The sequence below is a fragment of the Sinocyclocheilus anshuiensis genome, unplaced genomic scaffold (assembly GCF_001515605.1).
Source record: "Sinocyclocheilus anshuiensis isolate Anshui unplaced genomic scaffold, SAMN03320099.WGS_v1.1 scaffold1023, whole genome shotgun sequence".
Taxonomy (NCBI): Eukaryota; Metazoa; Chordata; class Actinopteri; order Cypriniformes; family Cyprinidae; genus Sinocyclocheilus; species Sinocyclocheilus anshuiensis.
Window position 1 is genome coordinate 355045 of NW_015546084.1, and position 26434 is coordinate 381478.

The following is a 26434-nucleotide window of genomic DNA, read 5'->3' on the forward strand; positions in this document are numbered from 1 at the left end:
GTGATGCGCGCTGTGAAAAAGTGTGTTGGAAACACAAATCGAGGACCAAATCTGCACCTTATTGATGACCCGTGGCATTAATATACTGCATCTGTGCCAGCGCGTGATGTAATAAAACTGCAGCTCGTTAATAAACGTTTTTTTAATTTACATTTTTTTATCGATTTTATACAATACGCTTTCATTTAGCAAGTGCACTCACGCATAAACAATTTTCAAGTTCAACACTTTTTGTTCCATTCAGTTGTGGATGCTGATGATTCACCGAGACCGCCGCGGCTCAGCAAAGAGACATGTGAGTGTGTGTGTGTGTGTTTTCCTTTGAAAACGTTTCCCCAGAAATACCTCGCTATTGAATGCATTTTTCCTTACAAATTGTATTATCAGCATACCAATTCGAGTAAATGTGTAAAAGGTATGGCATGAATTTGCCATCCTTCTAGAACAATGTGCATTTATGTTAAAATTGTAACATAAATTATCAAGTTTAGTTATTTTTATTTCTTTATTGCAAAACGCTAAAACTGGCACCGTTTTGGAGAGAAATGGGCTCTCATTTTAACCCATATCATGGTGTGTAATGCTGAACTATGTGTTTCTCATGGTGTTTGTATTTGCACTGTTCTAAACATGAATATTTTATGTGCAAAAACAGCATGCTGTCTCAGTGGCTTTACACATGATTTTAAATCTATTTTTTCAAACTTTATGATTTAAATGTGGATGATTGTACTGAAAATAACTTTCATCTTTTTTCAACTGAATACTATTTCCGTGCTGTTTTGATGTATTTTAAAGAGTTGGCAGTCAAAATTAAAACTGCTGGATGATAGATATTCTTCATTCTTTATGACAAACAAGATAATGTGAATTACAGAATGTACAACATTTTTAAAATGGATAAATTGCGGTGTACAGCGTTTATTATGAGGGGGTAGAATCCACAGCTCAGTACTCACTACTCAATACTCATGAGTACTTTTAAATAGGCTACTCTTTTACTCTTACTCAAGTAGTTTTTTGGACAAGTACTTTTACTCTACTCACACTACATTTTTTGGAAGGTAATGGTACTTTTACTTGAGTATATTTTTTCAGTACTCTTTCCACCACTGTAATTAAGTACTGCGTAAAAAAGGAAACCTGAGCAAATCCTCATATACAAAAAGAAAAAAAAAATTATTGAATATTCTGTTTTACTAAAACTGGTTGCTAAATGTATTTTCATGTTTACCCAAAATGCTGCACAATTAAAATATTAATTAAAAAATTAATTAAAAAAAAAATGCAATTTCAAAAATGCTGAATATTATTATTGCTGATGCCATTTCATTTAGACAAAAACAAGAAAACTTAAGCAAGTCCTCACATTCAAAGGAGACAAAATTAAAGCACATAAAAAAATGCTTACTATTTGGTTGCAAAAATTGGTTGCTAATGTAATTGTTTACCCAAAATGCTGCACAATTTAAAAACAAAAATCTACAACATAATCAAGTAAAACTTTGAGCAAATCAAAAAGAAAAAGATAAAATGAAAGTAAAATAAGAAAAAATATGCTGAATGTTCTGTTCCATAAAAGTACAGAAATAACTATGTAAATAAAACCGTTGCTAATGTTGCTTGATAATGTTAGGAAAAAGTACCAGCTCACAGCAAGTTCTGTGCTCAAAAATAGACAAATGATTGAATCTCAAAAGTGTACAGTATGTATGTTCCTCTGATTCTCCCCTGCTGTCAGGGCTCTCTTCTCAGAATCCTAACACCAAGCACAAAGCCTGAATTTTGACTTGCTCACCTCTCTCTTCGCCTGCAGGTCATGATGTTCCTGTTTTTCCGTCAATTTAAGCAGGGCGGAGAAGTGTGAGAGGAAAAGGGGACAAAAGAGACACAGCTTTCAGAAGAGCACCACCTCCGTGACTTTTCAACCACCTCTTCTCTTATACCCCCTGCCAGCAAGAAATACCCAGTAACCTCTGTCTGCTCTCTCCTTCATTTCCTCCTCTCCCAATCTTTTCAAGGCCCACCACTCTTCCCATCGGGACAGGGCGAGTGTGGGAGTCTGACAGGAACTTTTCAGTTGGAGGGTCGAGCTGTCAGCTCCCTCGGCCCTCCCGGGTTCCCCCAGGGTGCATTCGCTCTCACTGTAAGTAACTCTCTCTTCATCAGTAGCAAGATTTCTCATTCATAATAGGCCTCAGCTGCCAGTGCCGCTAGCCAGGACTTTGAAAAAGCATTAACTAATATCTCTTAGGTTGTGAGGGGTCTGTGTTCTATTCACGCAGGCTCTTTGTTCATCAACCTTTGATTCTGTTCTCCTGTGAGCACCTCCTTTATGTTTCATGGAGTCGAGTGGGAGACTGAACGTGCCGCAGATTTTTAGATCCTGGTGTATACATACTCTCAACTAGTTCCAAGGACTTGTAATTCACGTGGCATCTCAAGCTGTGCACCTTTGCTTTTGTATCTAGCTCATATACTGGTCTCGCTTTCCTATAATCCACAATAACATGCATTCTGGATTCTTCAGACACAGAGAAGGAAAACCTCACTCGTATCAGAGACTTTTTCTCATGGTTCATCTTTGTGGGGGTTCAGATGAGCTTGTGCACAACAAATCTCATTTATTAATCAGTAATTACAAAAATATCTCAACACGTTTAAAATAAGATAAATTTACTTGAAAAGGAAATTGCGTACGATATTAAGATATACTTAATACATAGTACATAGTACCGTTCAAAAGTTTGGGGTTGGTAAGATTTTAAAAATATTTTTGAAATGTCTCATGCTCAATGGGGCTGCATTTATTTTATATTTATAATATTGTGGAATATTACTAGAATATACAACAGTGTTTTCATAATATATTTGTGTACCGTGTATATTTATCGATATATAAATAATACACACACATACATGTATATTTTTTAAGAAATACTTAAATATATGTGTGTGTATATATATATATATATATATATATATATATATATTGTAAGAAAATAAGTATAAATATACTGCATAATAAGACACGTTAAATATTTAGCACATGAAAAAATAAGTATATTCTATATTCATTTTGAAGCTCATGTGCAACATTTGAAGTTTATAATAACTTGTAAAGCAGTATATGGCTCGTTCTAACACGCCCCCACATGTCTACGTCACGATGTGGGAAAATTTGCATAATGCCATAATTTTTACAATAAGAAAAAGGCACAAAAATACTGATGAAAAAAAATTCACAGTGTACTTGTCCACCATTGTTTCTATTTCTCAATGATAAACCAATAATAACCAGCAATTTTGAGGAAAAGTGTCAGAACTTCCAAGTTCCCATTTTCCAAAAGCAGTTTCTTGAGGATTATGAGTGACGACACCCTGATACCAGAAACAGCAACCTCATGGGAGAACTGCAGCATCTAGCTGGAGGCACCTGGCTGGTTCTGACAAGAACACCTCTAGGCCGTTAGAAGGGCTTGTTCAGCAGTAATGTTGAGAGAAGCCGACAGAGACAACGCTTACACTACATGGCCTGCGATCTCTTAAGACAACCGCACTGCCTCATAATCAACTAGAAGCTAAAACTGACACAGACACATTGAGATGGGCTTCACAAATCCACTGGTGACCATAAATGCTGCACAAAGTGATCTCAAAACTATTGTCTTCATCTCAGTAAGGCTTGATATCGATTCTATGGCGCCGTGCTGCACAGATGAGGGTCACGTGATGTTGTAGGTAAAGATCAATTACTCTCTTTTATGGCCAGTAGAAGGCTCATTGGCTCTGTAACCAATGGAGTATAAAGGAGCTATCATGGATGTGAACATCCAGGTGAGCGTTCATACTTCAGCTTTTTTTTTTTTACCAGAAGTTAATGACAATACCATCATAAATAGGGTACAAATTAAGGTAAATGCTAATTAGTTTTTTTAAGCAATAGAGGCACAAATCCTATGTTTGCTGTTAGATATACCAGATACACTACTGCTCAAAGGTTTGGGTTTAGTAAGACCTTTTGTTTGTTTGATGGATCATGTGACACTAAAGACTGGAGTAATGACTACTGAAAATTCTGCTGTGCAATCACAGGAATAAATTACATTTTAACAAAATAGAAATATATTTTATTTGAAACTGATTAAACTGATTTTTTATTATTTGTTGTTAAAAAAAGAGCTTTTTCGTTAAAGGATTAGTTCACTTCCAGAATAAAATATTCCTGATAATTTACTCACCCCCATGTCATCCAAGATGTTCATGTCTGTCTTTCTTCAGTTGCAAAGAAATTTATTTTTTTGAGGAAAGTTTTCTTCATACAGTGGACTTCAATGGGGATCAATGGGTTGAAGGTCCAAATTATAGTTTCAATGCAGCTTCAAAGGGCTCTACACGATATATAAATTTTTACTTTTTTAGAAAATGACCTATTGTTTCGATAGATAAGACTCTTATTCCTTGGCTGGGAGCCCTTTGAAGCTGCATTGAAACTGCAATTTGGACCTTCAACCCGCTGATCCCCATTGAAGTCCACTATATGGAGAAGAATCCTGGAATGTTTTCCTCAAAAACCTTCAAATGAAGAAGGAAAGACATGAACATCTTGGATCACATGGTGGTGAGTAAATTATCAGGACATTTTTATTATGAAAGTCAACTAATCCTTTAACTCATTTATCCTTTAACTCATTAACTCATTTAAAAGAACAAAAACATCGTATCTGACACAACCATGTTACTGCTTGATTTCCCACCATTAAAAAACACTCACATTTTTAACATTGCAAAACCCAAAAATTTGGACCCTTTCTATAGGATGACGGTAAAAGTGGTAAAGTAGTAAATCTACAATTTTCTACATTTTTTCACAAACTGTGGCACTGACTGTATTCATCAAGATGAACAGCTCAAGCCTGCTACCCAGATGTAAAAATAAAATTATTGAACTATTATTTTTCTTTAACTTATGGCAATTTATGGTATTAAGTTCATTAACAACTACGAACTAGGGCAATGCCGATAGACGATAGTATTGTGTATTGACGATAGTCAGACATATCGCCTGTGCCTGATACCTCTAATGATAGCGAGACAATTATTATTATTACTATTATTATTATTAATACTATCTAATATTATATTAGGGCTTATTTGTTTCATCATATCTCTTTTTCCGTGTTTTTACAGTGTTGTGTGTTCTAACCAATCACACATGATTCTGTTGATTTTATGAATGCAATGGTCAATTACATGCGTTCAGATGAGTCATCACTGAAACAGCAGAGTTTTGTGACTGAATTCTGACTCGCAAATTCTCATCATAAACAACAAAGGGCAGATGTATGTGCAATGTAAGTATAAGAGATTTATTCCACATTCAGTGTAGATAGCTTCACCGATTATAACGGAAGTGTGTTTAAAATGCATATACTTGCACTAGATTGAAGTCAGTTATGATGTTCTTTGGTAAGGTAAATGTTCTTTGCTCATTTTCTGTAGCTGCTTTTTGAGGAAATGTAAGCATTACAATTAGTAACTTACAATGTTTTTATTAAATTGTTATGTTAAATACAAATTCAGTCACATTAAAAACATTAGGCTTTTAGCCTTACACTGGAGTTGGTTCACTTTCTGGCAATGAAACTAGTAAATAAATAATTAAATAAATTTGCACAATAATATTGTGTATCGGCAATCTCACAGGCTGACGATAAAACATGACAATTGAGCACATCGCCCAACACTGCTACGAACTAACATTTGGTCCCAAACTAGCCAATCGCTATTTAGCAACAGCTTCATTTACACTACATGTGCTACCCTGTTACTCATTCTAGCAATTTTTTAATGTTTATTTCATGCATATTTCTAAGAAATTACACAATTAAGGTTTCGAAATACATTTAAAAACATTCCAAATTTTGGTTACAGGGTTGCCAAAATGGCAAACGTCAAAGGAATTGAACAGAAATAAAACAGATAATCTGACATTAGTTTGAACTCTTGAAGTTAACAATTTGTTGACAAAGAAAAAACATTGTTTTTAAGAGTTTCGGTCCATATTTTGTACCATTTTCATGGAAAGTGCCTCATACTAAAGAAGACCATCTCTACTGTGATAGAAGGGGAAAAGGCCATGATGACTGTGAAAGGACAAACACACTTCAGACTCATGACCGTGACTCCAGGGAGAACAGGATGGTGTATTTGAGTTTGCGTCCTCATTCAATTTCACATATTTACTTAGAGCGAGAGAGCGTCTCCTGTTTTTTTTTCTTACTGCATACACCCTCCTTCTCTCTAGGGTTCTTAATGTTTGTCAGCTTCCATCAGTCTTCTTCTGATGCCTTCATGCAGACACACTCTCCCCTATTCTCACAATGTCTTTCACTCTCCGCAGCTTCTACCCTCATTTGATACGGCCTCCAGGCTCTTGACACGGCTCAACTTCCTGACAGTGATGAACATATCCTGATATCATATAAAAGCCGCCCTCACAGAGAGGAAGTACTGCAAACACAAGAAAGAAAGAGGCACTGCAAATAAAAAAAGAAAGAAAAAGACAAAAAGCAAACGGCAAGGCATGGGAGGATGACACTAAAAGAACTAAATGTTCAGCGAACATGACAACTTCTTTTAGATCTATATAAAACTTGGCTTGCTCAGCAGGGGCCTTTCAAAGCCAGCAGGACATTGCTAGAAAACATAATGAAACATTCAGGCTTTTATTTAATCACAGAGAACTGTTAGAACCAGGAACGTAGCCTTGGCTCCAATCGTTTCGCCTCTTGCTATGCCCTGCGGTTTCTAATTGAGATTATTTCTAAAAGAAACAGCCTGTTTCTTTAAACATCTGTCCGGAATTCTGTTCTTAGCATTTGAAGTTTTCTACAATGGCCAACAAAGCAATTCACAACATGCAAGAGCTACCCATGGTGTTACAGAGCTTGAATGTGAGGGTTTTTTAATAGCCAGAGACTGTGGCAGACCACTAAGTGTATGGGCACAGGCATACATGATCATATTACATCATATTTACAGAAAAACAAGCTATTAAGACATTCTGACCAAAATATATTTGAATATTTCAGGAGTGAAAAAGAAAGAATCATATTCCTGAAACTGAATAATGCTAAAAGCACACATAGAGATGAGGGAGTCTGAGGTTCAAAAAGTTATGAAAGTGAAAGAACAGGAATGAAATGAAATTAATAATAAAAAAACTAATTTCCTTATAACCTTGCATGCTCTACTAAATTCTTTAACCTTGTTCTCGCCACTGGAGAAAAAGCTCAAGGAAAAAGTATTGGTTTTGTACATCCGATTTGCAGTTGTCCACTACAATTCACATGCTAAACAATACTGTATAGTGTATAGTATGGTAGTTGTCTTTTTTTTTTTTAAGGATTTGAATGGATTTTTAAAATATGCACACATTCACTCTTAATCATATGCCTAATATGCTTAAAAAAGCTCAAAAAAGCTTTAAAAAAAAGTCACAATCACATTCAATTATGAAATACAAGATTCACACAATTATTTTTTTTATATTTTTCTGTTTCACGTAAATATTTTCTAAAGTCAACATTTTTTAATTCAAAAGAAAATTTGACAATTTGAGTAGTTTGCATTTCATTATTTTTGTATTTGTTAAATGTTTCGCTTCTTCTTTACAACTTGCATTCTTTCTCTGTCAAAACTGAAGTGGTGCACTGGATTTTCAGCCTTTATGAAGAGTAAAGCCCACCTCTTTGATTTTATTGGCCATCTCAGTCATTTTGACATTTACTGTTAGACTGCGGAGTACGGTGGCTGAGATAGCTCATCGTGCTGCAACTTAAGAAAACAAATGCAAATAGAAAAAGAACCAGCAAATTAAGTGTCGTAACCATGTTTTTTGGCATATTGATTACCCTTTGTATAACCACAGTAGTGCAAATATGGTTAAACTATGGTTAATGTAGCAAAAACTATAATGACCAAGTTTTTTTATAGTAAAACCATGGTTAATTTAGTTAATTAATAAGTTAGTAAATTTTGTTAATTAGTAAGTTACACTGTAAAAAATTGTTGTATTTTAACAGTAAAAGACTGTAAAAATGCTACAGTAAAAACCTGTTAATTGGTTATCAGTAACTTTCTATACTATATACGATGAATAACTGTAATTACATTTAATTACTTTTTTTTTTTTTGGGAAGTGAAAAAGAAAAAGTCATTGTATAATTTACAGTGAAAAACCGTAAATTGACACTCCCAGAATTCCCTGCATGACACCTCTGCCGGTATTTTACTGTAAATGTCACAGATTTTTTTTACAGTGTAGCCAGCTTACATAACATTGCAAAGTTATAGTAATTGTGTTTCGTCAGCTTATTTAGGCTAATCATTTCCAAAAAAGCTAAGGAATCATATGATCATGAAGTTAAAATAAAAATTTCACCTTTCAGAGTAGACATTGATATGCATTGATAAGCGTATTTGCAGCGCGTTTCTCTATTTGATTGTGTTGTGAGTATTTGCAGCATGTTTCTTCTACTTGGTTGTGTTGTGAGTATTTGCAGCACGTTTCTGTATTTGGTTGTGCTGCGAATACTGGCAGCACATTTCTGTATTTGGTCACATTGTGAGTACTTGCAGGACATGTGTTGTCAAACCGATGAAGATGTTTTCTTAATTTGCTGGTGTTTTTCTATTTGCATGTGTCTTTATTTTCATTTGCAGCACATTGAGCTCTCTCGGCCACCGTAGTTGAGGCTAACCAGTCCAAAAACATAACATTTACACATTTTGTCAACAACAAACAGATCAGTACATAATGAGGTGCTGCAGAACAGCCTCAAGAATATCAAATATTAGGGGAACAATTTGGCTGTCTAATTATTGTCTAGTGTTTACAGCCCTGCGCAACCACACCCACAGTGACATTGCAAAATTCCAGCTTTACATAACTGGTAAATAAAAGGTTTTAGATTCAAATTCAAAACATGCCTATCTAAAAGTTTCTAGGCGCGGTTGGTTAAGGTTTGTCCCCCGCAACTGGTTTTGGTGATATATTGCTGATGTGCAACTCTATAACAAAGTGATAAATAACGAGAGTACTTGTTTTTCATGTATCATCTGAAACTGATCCTAACAAAAACTGCTCAAGCAGACTGCTGTTGCTATGGTAACCTCCTCAGGCGAACACGTCTTGTCTAATTCTAACTAACGTGTAATCTAACTTCAGAATCATTGTTTGAAACTGCTGTATGTTGTTGAAACATACTGAAATACACACTCCTAAGATTCATCGAACATCTTGTATTCCTTTGGGCCTTAATTGTGACGGTCAGACATCTAAAAACACCCCATAATTCACACCTTTACCCTGCCAGTGCACTAGTAACTCGCCGTGGATAAAAAGAATACCTTAAATGACAAATTAGTAATTAGTAGTTGTCTTCCATTACTACTTCTGATGTCCACAAGTCCTGATCCAGATCTCTGGCAAACAACACACCCAATGAGCCAGATAGATACTGGTTTCTCCATTCTACCTCTGCAAATGGATGGCATAACCACAGTCCATTATTTGAAGAGTTAATTAAATGTTGTGGAGGCGGTACTAGATAAATTGGCTATTTGAAGATGCCTAATAAAAACAAGGGAGTTCCGAAGCCTCAAAGGAGAAGAGCGGCCTCCCTCCTGCCGAGCACAGGGTCGGGAACAAGTGAGCAATGGAGAAAGCGATAAAAAGAGAGAGATAGAAAAATAGATAAGCAATCGTGCGAAAAAAAACTATGGTGTGTTAATGCGGCGAAGACGAGAGAGCAAGATTAATCAAATGTGGAAGGAAGACTAAGCCTGTAAATTAAGGCAGCAGGAGAGGTTTGAACTTCGCGCATATCCTGGAGCACACTTCATCAGTCTTCATTAAAAACAAGCAGGCCGCAGCACAGCTCAAGCTCCGGCCATGACGCCTAGCAGCTTGAAGTGATTCTCTGAATTCTTCCGAGGCCAGGTTCTCTAGTCACGCTTGGGAATGCGGCCCACAGGGTAATCGAGTACTTTGCTGATTGTAGAGAGCGCAAGGTGCGGAGAGGCGGAAAGAGAAATATTGGGGTGGAATGACAGAGTCGGTGCAAGGCAATTTTCAGAGATGTTCTGTCACAAACTTTACTCTGGCTGAGGGGGAATTTAGATGAGAGAAACACGAGCGAATGGACAGCAGATCTTTCCCGGCGAGGAAAAAAAAATCATCTTGAAAGATATTTAAAGTCATGTTGGAGCAATTTTTAAGATTTGTGCACAGGGCAAGCTGGGAGGGAGATTACGCTGAGAGAGAATGTGCTAGGAGGAACAGTGAAGTGGTCGAAAAAATGATGCGGAGCTTTAAAAGCTTCCCTGATGGTAGGGTTGTGACGGTGAGGAAATTTTCCCACCGGTTAATCGACGTGTGAAGTTTAGATAAAGTAAAAATCAGCAAACAATGTGAAACCAATTAAATAAGAAACAAATGTTAAAACTTCCAAAATCACCTTAAACGGCAAAAGTCAACAGGCTTTTCAAAATCCAAAATATTGCCAAACAGGCGCTTTTGCATCTAGTTTCGAAACACCTGATGGCCGACTCTTCAAAGCTTAGCTGCACCAGGATACATCTGTCTCTCCTCACACACAAAACCTATTGAGCTGCCTACATAAACAGCAATCGAACTGAAAGCAAACCTCATAATTAAGTCTGTTTACATGCACTTTAAAAGTTTAATTTCAGTCAGACTAAAACAAACAAAAGTCCTTAGAAATGGCTATGTCAGGTACACTGTCAGAAAAAAAGTGCATAAATTGTACCTTTAGGGGTACAACAGCCGGTTACTGGGGCAACTTTGTATTTAATATACCCCCATACGGTATGTCTTTAGTACCTTAGAACAGTAATATGTACCTTTATGTTACTACTATGAATCTTTAAAGAGCTGTTGTACCCCTAAAGGTACCATTTCTGCACATTATTTCGAGAGTGCAAATGCTTTAGTTTGTTTTTTGTGAAGTCGGACTAAAGGCTCGATCACACCAAGAATGATAATCATAAAGATAACGATAACAATAACTATATTAGTGCCCACACCAACACACAATAATGTTCTGTTTATTTTTGTTATCTTCTTTAAATGTCCAAGCTCTTTAAAGTCAGATGGAATCTGTCAATAGTCTCTTTCACACAGCAATCCCGGTTAATTACCGTAAAATTGCCAGAATGACTTGACCGGTAAATACACAAAAATGCTGTTCACACAGGCAACAGCATTCTAGCTTTTTACCGGTAAAGAGACCATTCACACATCAACACCAAATACCGGTAAATTCTGTAATGTCAGACATAGGAAATGATCTTTCTGATCTGAAATGATCTTTTAGCTGCGCCGTTGTCTTCATTCGCCCACATGAGTCGAAGCACTTTAATTTCAACATCTGTCCAATTTGACTACATTTTTGAAGTCTGAGTGACATAGTGGCATAAGGGGATGATCAAACAGAACGCATTTTTGCTCTTATAACCATGAGATACGCATAATATTATTCAGTTGTAGAGTCGCAGCACTGATGAATAGAAAATAAGGCAGGGTCTTGAGCGCGACACGTTGAAAAAGCTGCAAGACATAGTGCAACGGTGTCCATCTAGGGCATATTTACATAGAAAAACTAATAAAAAGCAGCAGAGTTCACTGTAAATAGCTCAGAGTAATCATGCCATCTCCATAAGAATTTTATGATTGGCCCAAAGCAGACTTATTTGTCAGCGCATTCTGACGTTGTACGTGCTCATACTGGTAATCTCATTCTGCGTTCACACATAGCAGATTACTGGAAATTTACTGGTAATATTACAACTTCTCATACTGGTAAATTGCAAGAAGGATCACCCAATATTTTTGAAAAGATCCTGTTCACGCATAATCTCTTAATGGTAATTTACCGTTCATTTACCAGTAAAGACTGTGTAAAAGGAGCTAATGTTTTTATCATTCAATACAGTGTTGACTTTCCTATTTTCAAAGAATTAGAATGATTATTAACACTTTATAGTTATCATTAAAGTTATCGCCCTTCACCTGAACAGGTCCTAAATAATGTGACTGTAGTTCGGCTTTGTCCAACATGTAACTCTGCATGCTAGACAAAAAGCACTCCGAAGGGGAAACTTGACTAGCCAAGAAACAGGTTTATCAAACTTGCTGCTAATCTAACAACATAATGCTCTAATAATCATGAAGATACACAAATATTTATTCATTTTCATGTCAAATTAAAACATTTTTATTTTATTTTTTTATTTCGGAGTGTCACAATGTATTCTGGGATTTCCTTCCTGCAAAAAAACCCACGCAATTCTGCATTAAGACTTTGGATGTTTTATGATGCAGCATAATTAATTCAGTCTGCATTTTGGAACATTCTTCATGTCACGTGCCTTTGATACCTTAAAGGATTAGTTGACCCAAAAATCTAAATTCTGTCATCGCTGACTCACCCTCATGTTGTTCCAAAACCATAAGTATCTGCTCTTTCTCTTCACCTTTTTATTTCACTCAGTCTCCCATAGCTGAACTTTGAGTAATAGATTCTTTTCATTTTCGTCTGTCAGTGAAGAAAGCAAACATTTGGTCCACTGATATTTATATGTATGTTTTATGAATCATTTTATTAGAATATTAGAAATGAATTTGCTAAAGGCTACCAGGAAAGCAATGTAACTAAAGTTTATTAAATTCACTCACAATATGTGCACATTCATTATTAATCTTACGCCTAATATGCTGTAAACGGCTCTGTTAGTGTTTCTTGTCTCAGCACATTGACAATTACGAATTACATGAATCACATAAATTACATATTTTCAATTCAAAATAGGGAAATTAGATAATGTTTATTATTTTGAATCCCTGATTAATTCTGCCAGTCATTTACCATTTCTATTGTAAAACAGCTGACAAATATTAAGTCATATTTCGCACATTATAACCGTCAACTGAAGAGTCAGTCTGGAAATCATGCTTAGCCCACCTACTTTAATTTGATTGGACATCTTCAAACATTTTGACATTGATGTTAACGAGAAAGCCAATGATCTTGGTGTTACGCAATAGCCCTGCAGCACTAAATTACAGAACGAATTTCCACAACTTATTATATACACCTCAGAAAAAATACAGAGGTACCTTAATGCCATGCATGGTAAAAGTTTACAATTTTAATTTTGAGTGAACCATTTCTTTAAATCCTTCCCTTTATAGACAGCTCAGTTTTTACAGTCTACATCCTTGTTTCATCCCAAATAAAATGCAGCATTCTGAATACTCTCCGATTAAAGCAAGCAAAACAAAGACAGATTTTCTTAATAGTCTCCAAAACTAACTTCTGAAGATGCTTACAGGAAAAGCTCCTTCCCTAATGGTTTATGTAAACACATTTATGTTATTCAGGCTGATTAAGTGCAAACACTCCATGACAACTTCTCTCATCTGCACCCCTCCCTTCCTCCAAAAGCGGCACATCAGAAAATGGTGAGGTCTGCACCCTTTATCCGAGAGTGCCATTAGTGCCATTACTTCAACTCTGATCACATTATGCTGATAAATACATATTATACGTGCATGTTACCATTTACGTTCTAACCTGACTCATCCAGTGTGTTCAGGCTTATGTGTGGGAGATTTTAAAAAAGGGAAAGAAAACTCAAGATCTTCAAAATGGCAATGTTTTAGCTCCAGCTCACTCAAGATCTGATCAGAGCCTCAGATGGCAACCAGCATGATGGGTGACAAGACCGTGAAGTGTCTGCTGCTCAGATGTGTTTCAAAAGAACAACACATTTAACAGGGGGAAAGGGAATCCATAGGTTCCATCACGAAAATAAACCACTTCCCGTCTGATCGCTTACTCTGTCTCAGTTTGTCACGTCAGGCTTCCTGTGCTCCTGTCATGCTTGCTTTTTCAAAGGAAGTTATCATTTTTGGCATAGTGCGCTCTGACCAGGAGCGTAGCTGGCATTATATTAAGGCGAGGACTACTGAGCATACTGAATATTAATTAGATGCTGCCAACATGATTAATATTCATGAGCAAAGCTGCATTTTATCTAAAGGAATTAACAGAATGCATAACATTTGCTCTAAAAAAAAATCTACGTATTTGACCAGCACACTATAATAACGCCACACACAATTTCAGTTTATTTTTGAAACCACAGCACCTTTAAAGGTGCAACCGAAGCGATTTCCAAAGGTCTCCACTGATCACACTCATGCTGCCCCTGATCGTTTATGCAAGCACTGTTGTCAAGAAAAGGCTTACCTTGACCCCCCGGACGCGGAACTCCGCTAAAGCTCGGCTCATTTTGGCAGAGGCCGCCGGCAGATCCTTTCCACTGGCGATGACTTTCACCAGGAGGGAATCGTAATGAGGGGAGATGACAGCACCCTGGAAAGCAGATGCGCTGTCCAGCCTGATACCCATGCCCTCTCCACTGCGAAAGACCTGCCCCAGAGAAAGAAAAGGATGGTCAGAATACAGATTCAGATTAATCTTCATGTACGTGCTGGAGGGACTGCACTTGAAAGAGTCAGGATGTAATACTAAAGACAACATTTTAAATGGTATACAGCAAACACCCTTTTTATATTTGACACTTCGCCTTGACTTTTAGCACCTTTACATTTTATTTTTACACATTATTTTCATACTTGAGGAAAAGTAATTTAGGATAACTAAAAACAGTCTATAGGTAAATTACACCAGATGCAACCGACACATCATGATTTACTAAATTAGTCACACCCATTATAATCAATACAGTTGTCAAGACTGGAAGAATTAGTTGTTTTCAGTGTTTTTTCACAGCCAATCCAGCTGCTTAATTTTTCCCTGCACCTCTAAAATAATGATTGTTTTAACATTATATAAAAAATAATATATAAAATATGATTACATAATAATAATAACAATTTCGGCTATGAATTTATGTATTTGAATAAATTGTTACAGAAAAGCCAGCTCAAGATTTTCTGCTCTTATTTCTAACATTATATAGTTGCAGCAATTGTTTTAGACTCAATCTACTTAATTTTCCCCTGTACATATGAAATAATAATAAATAAAACATTACAAAATGTATAAATAAATAAATGTATTAATTAATTGCAAAATATTACTACTTAATAATTATAATATTTTTTGCATTGAATGTAATGTTATGCACTTAATGAGTCATGATCATTACATAAAAGCCAGCTGGTCTTCTAATTTACATAATCTTTTTTTAACCAATTTCTAATTTTCTCTAAAATATCTTTATATAAGACATGCATTTTTCAGCTGAAAATAAAATTGGATACTATTTTATTTTCATTTGACTGTTGCTAATATATCACCTCAAACTAACAGCTGTTTGGTTCATGTTAGTGAACATTCTAAGAAGTATTTCTGAGGCAAATTCTGCGAAATGCATTTAAATACGGTGAAATGTGTTCAGTGGCGCTCAAGAGTTCTAAACTGTTCTCAGAAAACATCTAATTTCCATAAATAAACACAGAAGGGACAGGGGATTTTGCATGAGTGGCACTGATGGGCGTAGTTACTCAAAGGTGAACAGGTAAAATTGGCTGTTGAAATGCTTCGCACATGATCTCAAAATATGCCGTGTGCATTGAAGGGTTTGAATGGCGTGTTTAAAGGTGCAACTGAGTGATTTAACAAAACAGCTCTTCAGGGTGAGGCACAGGAGGCGGCCCTCAGCCGCTTACCTAAGCGGGAGGTAAAAAAAAAAAGCAACAATTTTAAAATCTAACATTTCGCAGAGAGCTGCCCCTTGAACTGTACAAACATTCATCCTGCAAAAATAGAGCAACCGTCGACACAAGTACCTCAGGGGAGTGTGCAGGCAATAAGAACAAATTGAGGAAAAAAACACAGACACACAAACATGCACACAAAAACACTCACACTGCAACCAACTGGCAGCAGTCATTTACTGGTGCAATTGTGCTCCGTCTCAGCCTCTGGCATCCACATTACAATCATCAGCACAGAAAAATTGATGTGCACAGCAGAAACACAGGCACCAGCAGAGGTATTGTAAGGGTGGGGTGTTACAGAGGAATTTAATGAGAAGTGCGAAAAAAAACAGAAACAGAAGAAGAAGCCGAGGTCTTGGCTTTATTACGGTTGCTCTTCGGGAAATGGCACGATTGCTCAACATCGATTGTGCCGCCACTTATGACATAAGACATGCTAATGAACAGTAAATCCACCGGAGATTAATACAAGCATCACCATGCCAATTCAAAAGCGTAATTTGATATCACTCAAATTGAGTGGAAATTTGATTTGACGCTGTTAATGGCTTCTGCCACCCAGTGAGACGACCGTCACAGAGATACGACAGCATTTCTCTGTCATTTACAGCCTGAATGCCTGCAATAAGTGAATGAAGGCAAATAACTGTTTTTATTATTGAAAAGTCAACTTGACACCAAAATGGATGCTGCTTGCTTTCTTAAAAATGCACTCAGTAATTCAAAAGAAAAAAAAAGTTTTGCAGCTGAAGAAATTAAATGGGGAAAAATCCCACTTTTCTCATTGGATATTGTGACATACCACAAACTGGGATTCATGCTGACTTTTCAGAAACTAGCGTTCATTTTAATTACAGTCCAAAAAAATTAGCAGAAACATGAGAAAATACCATCATATCATTATCCGACAAGCTCCACGCTGATATATCCGGCTCAGCTTTGCTTAGAAAAATGAGACCGGGCAGCCATAACAGCGATCCAAAGCTGTGTGCTTGGCTTTTCATCGTCAGATAGATGCTTTAGGGCAGGATTTCTGTTGAAGCGCCACTGATCTGGATCACAGGCGAGACTTCTGGAGGACGTGTGTCTCACAAAGAGATCTGAAAAGGAAGGAAGGCAAGCAAGCCAAAGCTCTGCATGGGTCAGTCTTATTCTTTCTCTTGTTCTCCTCATCTATCATTCTGTTTTTTTCGTGCCGGTTGTAATTGGGAGCAGGGCTGAAATGGATGCTGAAACTGATGCTTGTCTTCTTTACCAGCAGGGGCTTGAGTCAAATGAGAGCTTTAAATACAATTACAAACCTCTACCTGCCATGCTGAGAGAAGACAGAAAACAGAGCTGTATTCTGATTCGCAGGGCACGCAGCATTCACACTGAGCAGGGCTTGTGCAGACAATTGGAACAAAAGGTGTTTATTTGGAACATTATTAAACTGGAAACACTTAGGGATTGTTTAAAGTGCCCCTATTATGCCATTTTTAAGGTTGCTAATATTGTTTTATGAGTCTGCAAGGTCAAGAAACACGTTAGTTTTCTCAAAAAATAGATTTAATTTTACCTAATTTCTAAATTATTCGTAAACAACTCGTGCGAAGCAATTCAAAGAATCAATCTCTTTAAACCCCTCCTTTCTGTGAGCCCTCACTGCTGTGATTGGTCAGATAGCTCAGTCCTTTGTGATTGGTCCAGAGCCGTAGAGAGATTGGCTCTGGATTAGTCTACCACGTACAGCGCGTGTCGGAAGCGAAACGCCCATTACCATGACGGAATGACAGCCCTGGAGACTTGTCAATACATAGAAAAGATGGTATCGATTGTACCTTACCAATTCAAGCCGGAGTCTGATGATGAAACGGTTGAACTGGCTGATTGACAAGAGACTGATTCGCAAGCACGACTGGAGCAGAACGTTTCTCAGTGGTAAATGTCAAGTGTTAACAAGTTTGTGGTAATTATAAGATAATAATAATTTACTCTCACAGCGTAAGATACAGCGTCTTCTCGACATGTTAACCACACAGAAATTTTACTGTTTGTGGGCAGGCAAGTTGGCGACGTAGAACGTGGGCAGACATTATGCAAATGTGTTACTTCGTGACGTAGAGCCCTAACAGAATAACATTCTAATTCCTGATGACTCGTTTAGGCGATTGCGAGCTGACTTTTTTTTTTATAGACAATAACTTTATTTATAGTGCACTGTCGGCTTCACAACTTTGCAGATAGTTTATGTTCACATACAGCTACATGACACACTGCATGAAAGGTAATATTCGAAAAGGCATATAAGGGGCACTTTAAATAAACAGAAATAGCCAAACTTTCATTTATATAAATGTATACAATGCATCTATTTATACGTTTGTTTACGCTTTGATTTGAACAAAAACAGCGTATCCGTGTGATGCGGCTGACACAGAACAGCATACGTTGTTTATGTTCAGTGGATATTCTCCAAAATGGCGCTACGGTGACACGGAGGAGACGAATTGTTGAATAAAGTCGTTATTTTTGTTTTCTTTGCATACAAAAAGTATTCTCGTAGCTTCATAAAATTCAGATTGAACCACTGATGGCAGATGGACTATTTTGACGATGTCTTTCATACTTTTCTGGGCCTTGACAGTGTTATTTACTTGGCAGTCAATGGGACAGTCACAAGCCTCCCGGTTTTCATCCAAAATATCTTAAAAAGTTTAATTCAGCTTTGCCATCACAGGAATAAATTATATTAATATAGTAAAATACATTAAAACAGAAAAAAAACTACTATTTTATTCCACACTATAACTGTTTTTATTTAAAAAACAAATGTAAAACATTTTACCGACCCCAAACATTTTGAATGGTGGTATAATTATTAATAGAACATTTAATTTCATATGATTCTTCATACCAAAAGTTGTAGTGCTATATGATTTTTGCTGTTTATGTTATATTATGTTATATTGATTTTTAATGTTTATGCATGTTAACGGCAATATGCTCATTTGTTCAATTTGACATTTACAACATTAAAGGCACATGAAAACTTTACTGTAACACCTTTCCAAAAGCAAAAAAATAAATAAATCATAATAAAAACTATAATATTTTATTATTTTTATTAATTTGCTTATGTCAGCATACTATTTATTAAAATATCACAAGGTCTTATTTTATGAATCTTTAATAAACTTTCATACTGCTTTAAATAACATGCTTACAAAACTTGCTAAAAATAATTATACAGGGAAACTTTTAATAATTACATAATATTGAGCCAATTATACTGAGAGGTGACATCCAGTTGCTCACTACATCTTTAGCAGTGAATAAACATATACACTTCCTACAATCTGGAATCTTGCTTGAGGTGGTCAAATACCCTGTGAAGTCGTTGCAGGGGACTTTTGGGTAGCTGGAACATGCCCATGGAATTTTATTAGTCACTTCCTGAAACTCTCAGGCATGAAAGAGAAAAACAGGGAGACTGAGAGCAGGAGAGAGAGAGAGAGGTTTCAACAGGTGAAGGGTAGAGTTTCAGAGACGGCAAGAGAGAAATGGTAATAGAGGGAAAGAGATCCCACAGTTTCTGAGCTCCTAGCAACCCTGCATGCTCTAACAGGCAGAAAACCATCACAGCAACCCTGGAGAGACGAGTGAGAAACGTTCACCTGATTGTTTTATCTTGGAGGGAATATGAAATTTGACGCACGGAAGATCATGCTTTGAGCATGTCAACCTAATCAAAATTGTTCCTTTTTTAAAAAGATCTGATTTAGTTTGAAAGATTGTCTTATCTAAAAGAAGATGTAGGATATGGAGTTCAGAGCGGCACTTATTTCCCTTCTGGCAAAAGATGGACTGGGAACAAAACATCCCACTGCATCATATGTGCATGTAATACCATCTAGTTAATAAATATTAATTTCTACGGTATTTTAACTTGTAAAATAGCATTTTAACATTACAAAAACAGCAATTGTGTTCATCTTTGGAACACAAATTAAGATATTTTTGATGAAATACGAGAGCTTTCTGACCTTTCACATCGTTAAAATAGTCGATAAAATGCAGTGTTGGGGAAGCTACTCTGAAACTGTAGCTTGACCAGCTACAAGCTACTTATAAATTAAAGTAGTTAAGCTACATTCAAGCTACCCTTCTGAAAAAGTACATTGAAACTACTTAATTTTTTTTATTTTTTTTTTACAATTAACATTACAAATAACTAAATAATTATTACTGAAGAATTATAATGAAGTTATAAGTAAAGTATAATGAAGTTATAAGTAAAATATCTGGGGTTTAAAACAACATACTGTAATGCAATCATGATTTCAAAGAGTAGGGTGAATTCAGGTTTATTGGGACACTTTTCCAAGCCATTTCAATGAAAAAAAGTGTCCCAATCATTTGATTTAGTAAACTATCGGATACACACAATAATAAAATAGTTAATAAAATATTATCTTAAACTGACTGTCAACATGCAAAATTGCTACTAACGTAACATCAATGCAAGAACAAAATGTATGCAACTTAAACTGGATATGGAGGAGTCATAAAATAAGCAGGTTAAACTCACAGCACATAAACATACTGACTGTGAATGGAGACGTCAATCATCAGCTGTGCACATGAACACTGCACTTTGCGTGAATCCCGCCGCAACCATCCTTTGCCAAATGATAAGCACACTACTATATCGCGATTTTATTTTCTGTTCGATTAGTGTTCATTACAAAACTGTGGGGGGACAGATTATAATATGACCATTCATCATTGTAAAATAGACATTTGATCTGGAGTGCAATAAAGAAGAAAAAATAATCAGTTTAAAAAGGCTATTATTCACCTCCTGTATGTGCTTTAAGTCTTCGACGTAGACCGCATTTTAATCTTTGTTTTGCGTAAATTACAGTTGATTCATGTGAAATATCCACTCCTGTACATCCTTTGCAATATCATCAGACGATCTCTTGTCGGTGGAAAGACTGTAAAGCCGCGCGATGCGTGATATCACAACAGATGGCGGTAATGATCAAATTTAGATTGTTATCTAGTCAGAAGAAGACGCTGCGTGCGCTGCTTTAATGCATTACAGGCTCGTGACTCGCCAGAACGCAAAACGGAATGTAGCGTTTGGTCGCGCTACATCGCTACTTGCTGGAAAAAGTAGTTAGCTACAGGAAAAGCTACACTGTTTTAAAAGTAGCGTCGCTACTGTAAAGCTACTGAAAAATGTAGTTACGCTAGTAGCGCCGCTACTTGTAGTTAGCTACTCCCCAACACTGATAAAATGTCACTGTCTATGGAGGGCCAAAAAGCTCTCGGATTTCATCAAAAATATCTTAATTTGTATTTTTTTTTGTATTTGTATTTTGTAATTTTATTTTTTTTATTTTTGGGGGGGGGTGGTGAACTATCCCTTTAATGACCAATATATTTATAAATATACTGCATAACTACTTAAGATACTATTTATAATTTAGTAAGAGCTGTTTTTTCTGACACAAAAACTAAGAATGTTTTTGGAATTAATGAACTGCATGAACAATTATGAAACCATCAAACTTGAACAAAAATTTCAAGACAAGATAAAGTTAGAATAAGTTATTAAAAATGTACACTACTATTTGGAAGTTTGGAACCAGTAAGTTTTTTTTCCCAGTTAGGATGCATTAAATTGATCAAGAGACAGTAAAACATTTATAAATGTTATAACAGATTTGTTTCAAATAAATGCTGTTCTTCTGAATGTTAAATTCATGAACAAATCCTGAAAAAAAAAGAAAAACATTCCACAAAACTATTAAGCTGTATAACTGTTTTAAACATTGATATTAGGAAATGTTTCTTAAGCACCAAATTAGAGCATATTAGAATGATTTCTAAAGGATCACATGACACTGAAGGAGCAGTGGCTACTGAAAATTCAGCTTTGCCATCACAGAAATAAATTGCATTTTAAAATATATTCAAATAGAAACCAGTTCTTCTAAATTGCACTAATATTTCACAAAATTACTGTTTTTGATCAAAAAATGCAGCTTTGGTGAGCGAGGGAGACTTTCAATAGCATTAAAAATTTTACTGACCATAAATTTGAAAAGTAGTTTATTTAGAACACCAAAAAAAAAAAAAAAAACTTCCCTCCTGGCTTAGTATTCAAGTGCAGAAGTCAAGTATGACTCAAAGTGGCAGACGGCAGAGAATGAGAAGTGAGACACAGGCCTACCGGACGTGACCTGAAGAAAGGGCACTGGTTGCCTGGTGAGACAGAAATCTATCAGGGTAAATGCAGTCTGTGTGTGAGCCACAGATGCGCTTTTGTGCGCGAGTGTGCAGTGACATTTCCACATTACAGTGAGTAATGCCACAGGCTCCTGCTCATCATCGTGCAGGTGTGTGTGTGTGTGCTTGGGCACATGCATCTTACTCCATCTGGAGACTGAACCAATCAGAGGTGTGAAGTGTCGTGATCTGGGAGTGCAGGTGCATCATGGGACACGTACATACATGCGTATAAATAAAAGGGCACAGTTTGCGCAGTGATCCGTGATTGTTACTTCCACCCTCAAGTTGCTACAGCAATTGGGCGAACTCAAAATGGCCACCTGTCAATCTGGTCTTTTCCTGCCCACCCCTTCTTTCCCTCATGTTTACACTGCATCCCTTCTCTGTTAAGTAGGTCACTTCACCTCCCCTGCTTCCCCAACAGCCTCAGATCTGTTTACCCCGAGTCTATGTTAGCATCTCTGTTCTGCGGTGCTTAACCTGTACATGTCTGTCCTGGGGTCTGCCCAGCATCCCACCGCAAGGCAAACACTAATTGTGGCAGAACAGTCTGGCAGGAAAAAAAATAAACAGTATCATGTACATCAATATTTACACGCACTGGCAACTCCACTATGATAACTACTACCATATTTATCATTAACTAGTCGTTAACTTCTTTGAAAACTGTAATAATGGGTTCAGACAGAACCAGAAAGTAAGAAAAAAAAAAACATTTTAGGGGAGAAATTTTAGGGATGCACCTGTATTAAAAATGTGGCTCATACCAATAAGATGAGTTATTTTGATTTATGGCTAAAAACTAATAAATGGCAGACATTAATATATTCTGTACTATTTTTTCTAAATAAATTAAAAATAAAATCTTTTTTAACGCTACACGTGAATTTTGGCATCACAAAATTATAATGTGCAGTATGAAAAATGTCATATGATTTGCTAAAGATTACATTTAATAATGTAATTAAATGTATTTGTTACAGTTTTAAAGATTTAACGTGAGCAATGGATGATAGCAAAGTTAATCTAAAAGTAAAAATAGGAGACAGGCACTAATTAACTGTCCTATATCTACCAATACACTGCCATTCAAAAGTTTGGAGTTAAGTTTTTTATGCTCACCAAGGCTACATTTATTTTATTTAATAAAAAAATACTGTAAAAACAGTAAAACAGTTAAATATTATTACAATTTAAAATAACTGTTTACTATGTTAATACCTTTTAAAATGCAATTTATTTCTGTAATTCCAAAGCTGAATTTTCAGTGGCCATTACTCCAGTCTTCAGTGTCACATGACCAATACACCAAACAACATAAAAGGTGAAAGACAATATATGACTAACCTAAATATGAATTCGTCTTTGAACCAACCAACATATATGATCCAAACAAACTGATCTAAAACTCTTTTATTAGACTTCTGGTAAAACTTTACTTAAAGCCTTTGTGTATAATGCATTATAAAGGGTATAATGCATTATAATTATTCATAATGTGGGTTGTAATACATTATATCTTGTAAATAATTACAACCAAATTTAAAAAGCATAGTGTAACAATGAATTGTTACTATTTTTATAATGCATTAAACACACAGGCTTTAAGTAAAGTGTTACTAGACTTCTCATTTCTACCCCTTATAAACATTTGAGTACCCAGCTTGCCATTTTCCATCACGACTCACCAGCCAATTTTAACACTGTGAGCCCACATCAGAACGATACAAAATTCTGTTTTAACGCCCCCTTAACCCCTGTCCTGTCGGTCTCGCTAGCTGTTTTTCCCCAAATGGGGGCCAAGAAGAAACACGCCAGCACTTTGACAAGTCCAAAAGGAGCGTGTGCAAGCTTCACTGTGCTGAAAAATACATCACACGGTCTTGTCTGCCTCATCTGTAAGCGTTTAACCATTATCCTTTATGTCGGCGTAAGGCACAGTTCACGTCGTGGACATGTCCACTGAGGCGAGCGCTGCCAGCTTTGGAGCAGCGTCATAATTACACATTTGCAGACGTCATGAAATAAAGATGCGACAAAGGACCCTGTGGAAATGGGACTGGCAATGCCACGTGCACACACACATGAAAGAGGCATGAAACATCACGCTCAAGTATGCACGATTTCACACCTCCACTCAAAGTCTTGCACGCCCCGCTGACTTGCACTGAGGAAATAATGAGTCAAAAAGAGGGACGGAGACACAAAAATGATTGATTTTAAGAGATTTTCTAAAGAAAACCTGAGTTGTGTATGCTTGTGTATAAAATTCGTCACCACAGTCCACAATAAAGCCATTGTGTGCGCCAGAGCGTTGATACTCAGTTGCTAAGGTGTTCTGACTGATGTTACATGTTGCTAAGGTGTGCTGGGTGGTTGCTAGGGTGTACCTTATTAACCCAAGTCAACAGAGCTGCTACTACTACTAACAAAATTATTATTAAAACAATATTTTTAAGGAATATTTACCAGAAAAATGTAAATATATAAACACATTGTTTCTGATAATAAATGATATAATAATAAATTAAATAATAAATTAGTTTTTTTTATAAAAATCAATTATTTACAGATGCTTTTTATAATTAAAATGTAATGAAACCATTAAAATGGAATGGAGAAAATTAATGGAACACAGAACTTTATAAAAATAAAACTCAATTTGAGGGGGAAACGTATTTCATAGGGCCTTAATGTAATTTTTGTTAAACTCTTAATAAATTGCTGTTAAATTGTGTAAGTTTCATGATAGTTTCATAATTCAATTAATTAGACATACTTTTTGATTAATAAAATTTAATGTAACTATTAAAACAGAGTCTAGCAAAATTGAAATGAAAAAAAAAAACGGAATTTGGAAAAAATAAATAAAAGGGAATTTGGGAAAAAATAAACCTGATTTCATAGGGCCCTAAAAGTACTCCCTATTTGATAAATATTCGCATCGCATTATCACTCTAGATTACTCGTGGGACATTTTTTCGTGTCACTTGTATGAATAAAAACATTGTGTAATGCTCTCCTCCATTTTATGATACAATTGGACATGCCAAACCAGACATATAAATAAACTCTTCGCTGATTGGCTTGCGCAATAACGCGTCATGTAAATTTTCTACTCCAGTTGCGAATTGGCCGACGCGATTGCCGCTAAAGCACAATATACGCCTCAATCCCATCTTCTGCTGCAATCAAGTCGCTCAATTTGCATCATTCGCATCGTCAGGCACAAATTTGCATCTATTCGAGTCTTTGCATTGACTTTGTATGTAATCTACTCACACGAATAATTAAATTTGCTTTTGGTGTGCACACACCATAAGTGCTAAACTGCAATATTGTGATTGTTCAGGTACTGCTACTCAACTGCTAAGATGTTCTGACTGGCTGTTGGCATGTTGCTAAGGTGCTTGCTATGATGTTCCTGATTGGCCAAAATCAGAAGACCTCATCCCCAAAGTCAAAACTCTTAAGCACAATGCTAGTGAGTATAGTTACCAATGCGTTGTTAGTAGTTGCTAAGGTGCTGACAGGTTGTTAGCCTGTTCCATAAAGACTACACAGCCAGTAAAGCATTAAGAGAGAAAGAAAGGGATTTTGAGAATGAATGCAAAGAAAAACAAAACAAACATGGTCTGCTAACTCCGAAACAAAGAGAGCGGGAGAGTAATCACAACAAGAGGAGAAAAGGGTGAACCCATGAATTAAGGTAGCCGGAGGAGGTTGAACTTCATATATATTGTGCATTTGTATGATTTCCGTGCGACAAACCTGCACATTACCCACCGGCTTCTCCCATAAAAACAGTCCTTAACGCTCCGACCGAATCACAATGTGCCAGAGAATGAGAGAGAGAAGTAATTCCAGCAGTCAAGGTGATGTCAAATTGCAAATACTGAAACAGTGATGTGCAGAGGACTACTCACAAAATAAAACACAACAACAGATGATATAAAAAACAGAAGAATTGTGAAGGAGGAAAAACAAGAAATGTTTCAGACTGAAAAAGCAGTGAGAAGAAAAACCAGACAGAAGAGGAGTGCAAACCAAAATTGAAAATTAGAAAGCACAAACACCAACACACACAAGGAGAGGTGGGAGAAATGAGTAATAGAAGGGAAAGAAGAAAAAAAAACAGAAAAACAACAAGAGGAGGAGGGGTGGGGTTAACAGAGATAGGAGCTGCAGGGAAAACGAAGAAATAAGTAAAGAAAATCTTAGGATGTGCCAGAAAGAAGGATTTTATTACTTCCACAAATGGACTGTGATTTTGCAGCATATTTTATTAGGAATAAAATGCCAATCATAGTTAAA

The 26434-nt window shown here is 36.3% G+C and overlaps 1 protein-coding gene across 1 annotated transcript in view; it reads right to left on the reverse strand.

The window, feature by feature from the left end:
• The window catches only part of LOC107699966 (pyruvate carboxylase, mitochondrial-like), a 124040-nt gene that overhangs the window by 21634 nt on the left and 75972 nt on the right, over positions 1-26434 (reverse strand). The window contains exon 11 of the mRNA XM_016501430.1: positions 14340-14522. Coding sequence (XP_016356916.1) covers positions 14340-14522 — 183 coding nt within the window. The remainder of the gene's footprint in view (positions 1-14339; positions 14523-26434) is intronic.